The following is a 12,489-nucleotide window of genomic DNA, read 5'->3' on the forward strand; positions in this document are numbered from 1 at the left end:
GAACTGCGAAAGCAACAGCAGACAAGCATGCGTGCAGGTCTTGGGGCAACAGCTACGTGTAGGGTAGCCACATATCCGATAATAAAAAGTGACGAGGAACAAAATGTTGTAGTCACGAATGGTCATCCGAAAGGACACAAAGAGAAACGTCCGCATGCTAAGTCTGCAATATTATGGGTATCTTCTGATTCTATACGTTCTCATGCCTAGCATGTCGCAGCATGCTGTTGGCGGCCAAGGGCGGCCACGTACGCTTCTGATGCACGACACAGAAAGCACACTCTGGAAGTGACCCATGAGGCAGCCCATGAAAATCACGCAAAATCTGATTCGTTCGACCATATCAAGTGATGGAGGTACTGTGTTTGTATCGAGGTCCGGTGACGTGGTGGCGGTGACTGCCTGCAACCCTACGGACTGAGGTGGCTACAGTCGGTATTGATGCATTACAGGTCCAGTTTACCTGACAATGGGCAAGTTGGGGGCTGCATTGGTGTGCATAGTACCAATAAATCGATGGCCATCTATGCATTTAAAACCACAGAAAACGATTACAGACGTGGCGATTGTTTGTCTAATACATTAAAGAAATTGAGCCGATAGTAGCACATATGTTTCAAAACTATCGAATTCGTGTTGTGGTTGTTGAACAGGGAGAAGACTGTAAGTAAGTACTATTGCCAACTTTGTACATGTTGTACTCGGTACCTCGGCCTTGGCTATCAGCTACCAGATTGCAGGTACCCAGCTTGTTGAGGCTGAAGCGCACTGGCCCAGGCACATGCTTTTGCTAGCCCAGGTCCAGTGAGGCAATCTGAAAACGGCACCACTGCTGCAACAGATTAGTAGCACGGAGGCAGCCAGGCGGTTTGCCTCATGACGACATTGCGCGTCGTCTCGACCCTGCTCAGGACGACAAGGCGGGAGCAGCCGGCGACCGAAACGCAGAACAAAGTCAAGACATACTGGTACTTTAATATACAATGAAAAACAAAAAGAGTTGAATCCCCGGACATCTTCTTCCCAACCGAGCTCAGGGGCGCTCAGTCGGAGTAAATTGCCTGCCCAACAAAATCAACATCCTCGGTTCCATCTCCCAGTACGGAGTACAAGCAACTACGTAACTCGACCTTGTACCCTGTACATCCCCCTCCTGCTCCCACCCGGCCAACCCCTCGCTGTGCAAAAAAACTCCAAACCACCAATCCAAACAAAATAAACTTGGTATTTACCGGCGTGTATCCAAAGCAATACGAGCCAGCGCATTAGCTCGCGTCAACTTGGCTTGCTATTTTTTTTTTCGCCTACCCAGCCTGCTAGCGTACTTGTCCGACCGCTTGTCCCTCTCAGCCACTGACCCCCTGCAACGGCTCTCACATGGTCCCTGGCCGCCTCATCACTGGCTGGCCTCCCCGCCCTCACCAACTCGCCCAAGCTACAAACAGCAACAGGTCTCGTGCTTTCGCCAACTTCATCTATTCTGACCGGTCGTGAGATTCTTATCGTCTGCCCGCACCGCGCCTTGATTCGCCTCGAAAATCACATCTCGTCTACCTCAGATCCGTCACCAGATCCTCCCCTGCCCGATCTGGCCACCGACACTTGCTTTGGTTGCCACCCTTTGGTCCCAACTTTTCGCTCCCATCCGCGTCTCTCCTGAATCGCCCCGACTTCCTCCTCCTTCATCTGAAGCATCTACACCTGTACAAGTCATGGCTCCCGCTGCCGTCAGCACTGGCCCCGGCCATGTGCGCTTCATTCCCTTCACCTACGACCCCGCCGACTCCCAGGCCTCTGCCCTCAAGCTCATCTACGCCATTGCGCCGCACTGGGCAAACGACGATAGTGTCGAGTTTGTCCGCTTCACCGACGGCATCACAAACACCCTTCTCAAGGCCGTCAACCGCCGTCCGGGCCTGTCCAAGGAGGAGATTGACCGCGAGGCTATCCTTCTCCGCGCCTACGGCAACGGCACCGACATTCTCATCGACCGCGAGCGCGAGGCCGCCAACCATGAACTGCTCATGAAGTACAATCTCGCCCCTGCTCTTCTCGCCCGATTCGCCAACGGCATGCTCTACCGCTTCATACCCGGTGGCGTCGCCCAACCCAAGGACCTACCCGATCCCGTCCTCAGCAAAGCCATTGCCCGTCGTCTTGCGCAATGGCACGCCACAGTCCCTTGCCTGCCCGATACTAGAAACTCAACCGCCACTATCGACCTTACCGGCACCAGCAACAAGGCCAAGATTGCCAACGCCGCGCCTGGAAAGCCCGTTCCTAACCTGTGGTCGACTATCCAGAAATGGATCCTCGCCCTGCCTGCAGGCACTGAGGCTGAGCGTGAGCGCCAGGCCAAACTTCAAACAGAGCTGGAGCTTCTTGTCAAGCAGCTCAGCCAGCGCCCAGGATTTGGCCAAAACGGAGTACGTACCATCATTGCCCTCCCCTAATGTCCATGGCTAACTTTGGAACAGCTTGTATTTGCACACTGCGACCTGTTGTGCGCCAATGTCATTATGCACGACGAAGCCGACAAGCCCTTTTCCGTCAGTTTCATCGACTACGAGTACGGCACCCCTTCGCCCGCTGCCTTTGATATTGCCAACCACTTTGCCGAGTGGGCTGGTTACGACTGCGACTATGCTGTCATTCCCAAGCGAAGCCAGCGCCTAGCATTCGTTCGCGAATACATTGAGACGTATGCTCAGCTCTCGGGAGAGGATCTCGATATTGAACGCGAGACTGCCAAGATGATGCAGGATGTGGACGATTTCCGCGGTGTTCCTGGTTTCTACTGGGGTATCTGGTCCTCGATCCAGGCCACAATTTCCAAGATTGACTTTGACTATGCTTCGTACGCGGATCTGCGTCTAGGGGAATACTGGGCGTGCAAGGCCGAGCAAGACGGTACCCGCGCGGTTTCGGGCAAGGAGAAGCCTCTGCGCGAGGTGACGTGGGCCAGCGAGTAAACATTCGCAAAAATTGCCAAGTCGGCGACATACAACCGACACTCGCTAACCTCGTTTGCAATATCCGCTTTGTACCTCCATCAGCTGGACTTGGCCGAGGTTACTCGCGATACATCCACGGCAATGCTTACCTGTCAAGGCATCGACCAGACAGAGGTGGTTGAACCCCCATTTCCCTTCGTTATAATATCGGCGGCTTCTTTATTTTCTTTGCGTGCTTGCATGGCCATGGCCCATGGCGGGCGTTTGAGCCAACCCGCTTTCATTGGCCAAGTTGAGCGGGTTTTGTCTACTTTTCTTTCAATTCCACATACTACAAGGAGCAACGGCGTACACGTATATATTCATGCGGAAGAATTTTTTTGATGGAATTTTAGACGGGAATCAGCGGAAACGGGGAGAGAGAATGATTCATTCAACATGGCAAGGACACGAGCAAGTTTGTTTTCATCATGGCTGCCGTACACCGGGGTGCAAGTCCACATTGACAGTTGTTTTATGCTCAATACTACCCTGGAACTATTTCCTTGCTTGTACACTGATCGTGATTTGAGCCTCGGTGGCTATCGAATTAGGCGCCTTGTTTCTTTACGTCTAGGCCCTGTTGGAAAGTAACTGCGCCACCAGTAATATGAATAGCAGTGCGTAGTCAAAGTCCAGAAATGCTACTTGTATGAACTCTTGCACAGCCATCATTCGATTCATCAGTCAAATGCCGGAGAAATGGTTGAGAGGTTCGTGGTAGACCCCGCCATCAGAGCATGGAACGTTCTACCGCGCGCTTAACAACACGATTCTTCAGACCCTGATCAACGGAGTCATCATAGTCGTCTCGCAGATTACTCCACCGTATCCCGCGCGCGGGCCAATATTCTTGAGCCTGCCATCCTTTCGCGCCTCAATATCGACAGCAAACGCCTCAACGAGCTTGACGCCATGATGAGGAGCAGGAGAGGCCTCTACACTTGTCGCCAGCTGTCCGGAGCGTCTCGCGGGCAGGAGCCTCTGCAAGCACCGATACAATGACTACATATTACTAGACGGCGCTTGGCATGATGTGGATTTTGGGAGGGCCGAAACACATTAGATGATCTGCAAAATTTGAAAGTGTTGTGAGGACTCCGAGCATACGCCATGAGAGTGCAAGGCCGCGAGTCGCAGGACTTGGGATGGCAGACTAGAATATGACATGGACGTTGAGCATAAAATTTCGCGTAGAGGTCTCTGTACTTCTGCTTATTGCGTACTTTGAAAGAATAATACTGAAGAGTCTTTAGTGCGACTCTATCGGCACTGTCGGTCATGATGTGGCATGGAAATAGACGAGGGGTACGAGCTTGCTCTTCAGCCTCGCCATAATTACGTTCTGGTCCGCCTCAAGACACGGAAACGACACGCGAGAGCTTCCACATATTTCAACCTACCCAATGGGCAAACAGCAAGAAATGCCTTTTCCTTATCATAATTGAACACAAAACATGGTTGAACAACTAGCAGTTCCTTCGAGCGCGGCTTGGCCATAGCAGATCCGATGCAGCGCCTCCGACGATCCGTATAAAGTCCGGTTCGCGTAAATCCACAAGACGAGAGACGAGAAAATGCAGTGACCACATGAGGTGTAACGTTTGGTTTCTAGCTTTGGCTGTTTTGCAGTGCCTGTGCTATCCCCGTCCATGAGTGACGAAAGGCCGACGCGTCTCGCAGTAAACGAAACGAACAAGAAACGCCCAGTCGCCATGCAAGACAAGCCACGGATCGACGGCACCTCGGAGGTCTATAGCTTTTGAATAACCTTTTCAAATCCCTCGACCGGCGTCTTCGGAAACGCTTGCCTGGATGCCGTTCAGCGCGCGATAGAGTAAGGCTTGGGTTAGGGCTTGGAGAAGAGGGGCGTGTGCTTACGATAAACGAACTTGTTTTTTTTTTGCTCGTTCACCTTAACCTTTCTCCCCCTGCTGTTGATCAAAGGATCAGGGTCCGATTACACAGCGGCTCTATAGCCCGGGAGAATCAAAGTTGCCAGCTCCCTGCTTTGCCATCGGGCGGCAAGGCTGAAGCGATTTTCTGGCGGCGATGCGCACGCCAAACGTCATTGGCGCTACGTTGAACGGGGTAACGAGATACCAGGCTTCAGATACGCGTAATCAAATTCAATGTGAAATGTTTGTCCGTATTACATGCCTGGGGCGATCATCTTTCTTTGGCCAGGTTCAGCCGGACCCGATGCTGCGGTAAGCTGAGCCGCAGGCTGCGAGGGCTGGCAACCTGACCGCGGCTCTCGGGTGTGAATCGGGAACGTGAGCTGTCACGGCAGCGAGACTGGATGGGAGCTGAGTCTCCATAGATCATTATAGATGCGGGAGAGCAGACCCAGCGCGCGGCGCACATGACATAGACTACAGCTCTTTTGGTTTTGGTTCGTTCAGCTGGTAAGCAGGGCCAGAGACCAGGGACCAGCAGCAGGGGGGTATGGACTACCGAGTTATTCAGTGCTAATCTGCCGCAAGAAGACTTTCTTTCTTGCGGTTCACCTGCGAATTAGGAAAAGTCGCCGAAGTCGCATCGAGTCTACTGCTACATGGGTCTTTGACGAGTCTCTGTTCGTTTGACCGGGCCCGCAAGAGCCTCGCCTCTAGCCTCGACGCTGGCTCCGAATCGTGAACGAACAGCGGTTCGGCCTTGAGAAAACGGCCGCTGCCGATTTTGACATTTCCAGGCGCTGCCGGTGACAGCCTCTGCTTCATCTATAGTCCGGGATTCAACAAGGCCTATCAATGTTAAGGTCCGTGGCTTTTGAAAGGCTACGTGTGACGGCGGTGGCTGGCGCAGTATAAAGAGCTTCTCCGCCCTGCCCGCAGCTAGTAGACCGACTTGGATGTGGGGGAAAATGAATCCTTTGCAATGAAGAAGCGAGACACGAGAGGAAGGGGGTGCTTCCTAATGTGGCAAGGCTCGGGATAGGAAGAAGAAGAAAAGTCGAAGCGCAAGCTTGAGACGAGAAGCAGTGTTTTTTTGGCGCTTTGTGGCTGGCATTCTAGAAGTCGTCCTAGACTGAGCGAGTGTGTGATGATCTTGTTTAGCTTGGTGGCATCATGGCGTGGTGGCAAGCTTGGCTTGCGTTCGGACAAGTACAGCGACCCGATAAATGACTTTCCGTTCTCAGGTGTACGGCTGCTCGCCTGTCCAGCAAGCAGGCTCTAGCTTTGAACAGCAAAACGGCGTGCTGCTGTCGCAATCCCATCAAGCGAATCGCTCATCGCCGTTTTTCGTCACCCCCCCCGGCACAACAAGAACGGTTTTCTTTCCCGCGTCATGAGTTGCCAGGTGAGAGCATTGGGTGGAATACCCGTGCCGATCATCAAAAATTACGATTTCTCTCTTCAAAAGCACGGGTACGGTAGGCTAGTGACCAGAGGCGTGATGCATTGGGTTGTAGTCTGCGACCCGTGGACTCGTTGGAAGGATGCAGAGTGGTGATGGGCCACTCTTGGCTAGATTAGGAAGGTCCAGAGTGTGGGAGGTGCGCCACACTTTGCGGGCACTGGCCTTATCACTGGGCCACTTGTCGTCGTCGTCGTTCGTGTCCAAGACACCACGGTACCAGATGGTACAGCACTGATCCTGGAAATGGTACCTGTAGGGCCCTGTGCTGTATGGCGCGTTGCCAGTAATGCGACCTGAGGGAGGCACGAGTCCATGTGATGTGACGGCGGCGAGAACTATACAAGAGCTGCAACAATGAGACAGTCAGTGTCAAAGGAGGCGGCGCAGCAGGACTACAGTCCATGAATGATACGGGGGCACCAGCTACCACGTCGATTTGCACTCTGGACATTGATTCCCGTCGGCAAACCGCCAGCGCCAGCGCCCTGCTGGGCGATGGTGCATCTCGTAGCCACCGCCATCACGAAGCGGGGGAATACCGGCTCTCCCGTAGATTGTATGCAAGGGCGACGCGCCGGCGAGTGCTGTCCTTCGAGTATCGCAGAAGGCACCTTGGAGTGAAGAAGCAATCCATGTTGTTTGCGGTGTTTGCTCGTTAGGGCATACCAAAAAGAGGCAGCGTGACGAGAGCCCGATGGCGTCAACGTGAGACCAAGGGCCAGGTGGGAGGGTGGGCGACTGCGGTGCGTGCGCAATGAAACAAGCCTGAGCCGATAAGTATATTGCCATCTATAATCAATTGACCAGACTGCAAAAAGAGCTCGGACAGCGGCAGTGAGACTCGGTGAGTTGATGCTCCTACCCGAAAGAAGCTTTCGCCTCGTCGTGGTGGGAAGCTGATACAGTGTGTCATGTTGATTTGCACTGTGACGCCACAAGTTTGATATACATCACACCCCCCCTCAAGAAGTGAGGCTTTGGCCACACCCCGGCAGCCTTGATAACCTGTGACACTGCAAAGACAGCAGGTCAAGAGGCCTGGGGAGGGTGAGTCCCGCGAAACGGAAGGGGCGGGGAGAGGGCGCAATCAGGAATCGGGCGAGAACGTGAATCGAAAAGGACCCAGGGGGCCGAGACGGCGGCGATTGTATTCCCCTGGAGCGCATTGCGAAGCCGTACCCGCACAACTATTAGTTAGGCCGGTCCGTATGGTCCACGTTCCCCAAGATAACGTGGACTTTACCGTCCATTTGGAGAGGGGTCGGCGCGTCCGGCATTACTCGTGTGTCGTTAGTTTACAGACGAGTCCAGAGATGATGGGATTGAGCGTGCGACTGCCGCCACCCTGTTCCAGACAGGAGGAAGGGGTCCATTGGGGCGAACCGGCGAGTTACATCGTGGCTTGGAAGGTAGGGATAGATTATGAGCATCACCCCAGTCATCAACTCTAGGCAGCCACTCACGCAGGATGAGCACTACCCAGCACGAACAATACTTTGTCGAGAGGCAGGAGAATTAGCTGGCGAGGCGAGCACCGTTTAATGGGGCTGACGCCCTCCCCCCCTCTTCCATTTACCTCACTCAATTGATATGCTCGTTGTGCTGATGCATACGGGTCGGTACTTGGAAAGGGGGCTTGTTTTGCCTTGTGCGCACAGAGCTGAGGGTATATTGCTGGTAACCAGGATGTTTTATTAAGCCGAGATGGAAAGCGCCAGAGCTGTAAAAATCTGTACTAACTAATCACGGCTATAGCTGTACTTGGAGGCGGGAGACATGCGTAGTAGTGTCTTTCTTTAATGCAGAGGACGACGGTGCGAAGCAAGCGAGCGTCGCGAGATAGTACCTGAAAGTTGCACGCAGGATCATGAAACCGGTTCAACGCAGATTAACAGACGCCGACAGATTCGACAGAAATACTACGAACCGATGCATACATCATGTCCAAAGCCGTCGCTTGACGCATCATGCCAACCGCAAACTCCCCGAGCCGGCAGCCCTGCTAGTTTATAGGGGCGTGCATTAGCGGCCGTCGAGCGCTGAACCACCCTCAAGACCGGCCGTCCTGTGGTCCACTGGTCTTCGTTATGGTACTATTGTGCTCCGTACTGAGCATGAATGCTCCTCCTCGTCGTGATGGATATGACTACTCCGTACCATTATCTGGCTCGTGTGGGGGAATGCCCACGTTTCCCGCCACTTTTTCTTTTATTTTTATCACCAAGTACCGAGATGCATCCCGACGGCTACATCGACTGCATGCTATGGTACCAGTGGGCCGTTTATTCCAGCATTCGTTTGTTTACTTCCTTGGCCAGGATGTCCAGTTCTTCAGCAGCAGTTTCAAAAGCCTCATGACCTGGGTCTTTGATGGAATACCAAAGCTGTTCTGTCGCAGCAACAATACGAGTTCCACCAGAAGGGGAACGGAGCCGGCGGAATACCAACCTTGCGATGGCGGGTTCTTCACCTGGGGTGGATTCCCCTGGCCCTCTGTCTCGATCTCCCGCTTTGGGCGCTCTGGCTGGCTTTGCAAGGGCCTGGCAGGGCGAACCCGCTTGCGATGCAACCGAGGCAGTGTGATGTGAGACGCTAATGTAGAGACCTGCAGCGCGCACTGGCACATGAGAGACGGTGGGGGTCAAGAAGACGGCCATGACAAGCTCCGGGAGGGGGAATCGATGAGATCTCTTGGTTCAAGAGCCAGAGGCCAACATGTTGCTCATAAACGACTACTGACTGTTGACTACTTGCTACTGCTGCTGCTGAGAGATTGACACGAGTCAAGGAGGCTGCTTGGCTTGACGAGGGATGGGCGGACTATCAGCCGGCTGTTTCTTACCAGTCGCGAGTCGATAGGTCTACCTAGAACGGATGGACATTGCACAGTCCCATACTGCAGCCAAGTGTTACCCATCAAGGTTCTCACTGGAAGCTTGGGCCAGTGCTTTTTCTGGTCTTTTCTTTGCATGCCGCCTCCCTCCCGCTTACCATCTGGGCAGTTACTCGGCATCGGCCGTCGTTTATTTACTCAACCTGCTTTTGCATCGCCCTTTTTACACGCCCCTAGCCATTCCTGCGTGACCAATCTATAATGTTACAATCCCTCCCGGGGGGGCCTTGACAATAAGCCAACGATTCGTCAAGTTGGCCGACTAAGACCCAGCTGAAGTGGCGCGATTCTTGGACGGAGCGAGACATGACGTTCCGTGCTAGCCCTATCGGCGCGCCGCTGTGAGGCTGTCTTGTCATTTTTTTTTTTTCGCAGTCGGCAAGGTACAAGACGATAAGTGTGTCGATGGAGTCTCGATTCACGAAACTCCAAATCGAGACACTTTCTTCTCCGCGGAACGGAACTGCGGGATTCCTTCTCCCCTCTCTTGAAAGCGCCTGTGTATGTGTGAGGCTACTGATACATAACGTCGGCCGAACTGGGCTGCGAAACGCCTCGGCCGAAAACGACAAGGGTATGGAGCGTATGCAAGCCAGCGCAGCCACAACCCGGGGCTCAACGGTGTGGTGCACAGTGTACTCGGTATGATACTACAGTCACCACTACTGAGTACTCATAAGTTCCAAGACGATAGATGGTATAGTTCGTAATTCATATATGGGTGTCAGCTACGGTTAGGCGAGGCTTGAAACGGAAAACTTTGCTTTTGCAACTCGACCCTAATCGGGCCGTAGCCACGTTGCAATTTCCACAACAAAAAGGAAAAAAGAAGTAAACACGAGCTGCGCCAAGTGGTACTTTGTCGTACAGTGCATAAATCGTCAGGATGGACTTTTGGGTTGCAGCGTACTTGTCAGGCAAGGCTCCTACTGTCCACTCTATGTGCAGCCCAGCTGGCCCGCCTCGGATCCAAGTGGCACAGGTGCCGGGTGGCACACATACCAGTACACGCACACCACGCACACACACAAACTTGCCCGTGAGGTAGCGAGGCGGCGAGGCGAGGCTGCGCACATGGTCAGAACGGCTGGGGGGGGCCAGAAGTGGAAGAGTGTGGGAACATTTCGTCGTGTGGCGTGTCTTGACAGATGGAGTCGAATTGGAGATGCAATTTACTTAGCAGAGAGATATTCAACTGTTGCGTGCTACCCGACACGAGTTCTACTGGCTTGCGAGTGCCGGTGCTGCCACCTAAAATCAGGTCATTCCGAGTGCAGACCTGGTTCGCTTTCCCTCTAGCACCTCTACTAGGTTATGATCGGCCGACGGATAACTAGGTTGAGGTAGTGTGGATGGGTGGTGCTTCACCTGCCCTGTCGGCATTGGAAAACCAGTCCTCTGGGGGGGGGGCTCATTTTATTACCCCATTGGGCCATAATGAGGAAAGAGGAATTTGCTGTTAATTAAATACTGTGCAGCCGCTTCTGTCCCCCAAGCCAAGAGCAGAGATGGCAAGATGGGAGAGCTACTATTATAAGATGTGGGGGAGAAGGCTTTGTACCTGTTGCAATCGCTGTCACTGGTAGAAGAGAGACGTCCGGTTGCGAGCCAAGCAGAATCAAGAAAACACGACAAAGGCGGGTCCTTATTCACCGGCGGTTTGCCCAGCCAGGAAAGTTTGCGCAAAGCCGTGGGAGCATCGCTGGACCATCTGCTCGGATGGCTGCACAATCCAGATTAGCCCAAGGCACAGAAGGCGAAAGGGCCGACCGACGATGGCGCTGACAAGAGCTGGCGATGCGCTCGCCGTGAGGATGACTTACAGTGTGGCGCGACACTATACTAGCTAGCGGCTGATATGTGTTGCTGCTGAGACGGTGCGGGACTGTATTTGTCGTCTCTTTTCTTCTCAAAGGAAAAAACAAATTACTTTACTTCAATCTATTTCGCCTGCATTCTCTTCCCAACGACCAATGCTTCATGCTGTGCCCGACTGTGGCAGGCTTACCCTCGTTAACAAGACGCCCCCTGTACGTACCGGAAGGCTTGGTGAAAGCCCCAAGATGCAAGAGGCCGAGAAGGAATGGAAAAACTAAAACTCACTCAGCTAAGGCGCCATAGATGCCGACAGCAAAGGAGCATGCCCCATGCCCAGCCAGGGCTGACGGTGGAGCCACCATTGCATAGCTGGGCTCTACCAACAGTTCTTTTCTTGCTACCAGGACTCCATACTGGCACTACTTAGCATGGCCACTTGAGGCTTTAGCCACTCTGTAGGTCGACGGTCGGCGTGGTTGGGGCGGTGCGCAAGTCATGGCCCTCGCCGGCCCAATTCAGGCAAAGGCGCTGAGGGGGAATGCCGACCCCAAGACATGACGCCCAAGCACATCGCCTGGAAAGCCATGCTTTAGCAGTATAACCCTGGGCCTGTCTCTCCATCGTCGCGTTTTCGCTTGGCTGCACGGTTGCGCCCTCCTACCTAGCTGGGCCATGGTGTCTGATGCCCCAGAAAGCCACGCATGCCAGCCCGTGTCAGCAGATGCTGGACGACCACCGCCCTTCTTGTATAACAGGTTCGGATCGACCATTCAGTATATGTATAAGTAGACCAGGAGGAAAAGGAAGATAGGAGGAGCACGCCTGGCCGTGCGCCGATGGTGAAATTTCGTGCGACAGCCGTATAGGTAGGCTCTGCAAACCATTGCCGCGCCCTCGAGTCCATGGCGCTGTGACTGGTCCCCGTCATTTTTCTGGTGCTTTTGGCTGGCTGAACAAAGACCAGCAGAATAAGACATTCACCCCCCCTTTTTAGTTCGCTGCTTGGCTGCCCCGTGCGAGATGTCTTGTCGCTCTCCATTCCGTCCAGCTGGTAATCAGACACTCTGCTTCAGACTGGAACGGCGCCGTTCGCCTTCCAGCCAGGGCTACCGCCCATGCGCCCCCCGCTCTCCGCCCCCTCGACATGGTGTGTGCCCACCAAAAAGGGCCTTTTGCATTTGTTCGTTCGCTCGCTCGTCTGCTGGCGGCGCCGAGACGTGCCCACTGCGCTGCGCGCCGGTGTTGGGGCTGGCTGGGGCTGGCAGGTGGCTCGGCGAGAGCATTAAACAGACACATACTCAGTATGCTGAGGTGCATTTGTCTCGTTGGCCTGGCCCGTGTCTCGCTCGCCTCAGTTTTCGCTCCAAGGGGCGTCGGTTTATCCGCCGATGTGCGTTGCCTGTGCATGATACGATGCCGCTG

At 53.9% G+C, this 12,489-nt stretch overlaps 1 protein-coding gene across 1 annotated transcript; it reads left to right on the forward strand.

Annotated features, from left to right (window-relative positions):
- Window positions 1-1,712: 1,712 nt before the first annotated feature.
- On the forward strand, window positions 1,713-2,972 carry V2A60_001114 (kinase-like domain-containing protein; the record flags this gene model as incomplete). Its single annotated transcript, XM_083252479.1, has 2 exons — window positions 1,713-2,426; window positions 2,478-2,972. 2 exons carry the CDS (start codon window positions 1,713-1,715, stop codon window positions 2,970-2,972), a joined length of 1,209 nt encoding a protein of 402 aa, XP_083108605.1.
- Window positions 2,973-12,489: the final 9,517 nt, after the last annotated feature.

Source organism: Cordyceps javanica, chromosome 1 (assembly GCF_051103115.1).
Source record: "Cordyceps javanica chromosome 1, complete sequence".
Taxonomy (NCBI): Eukaryota; Fungi; Ascomycota; class Sordariomycetes; order Hypocreales; family Cordycipitaceae; genus Cordyceps; species Cordyceps javanica.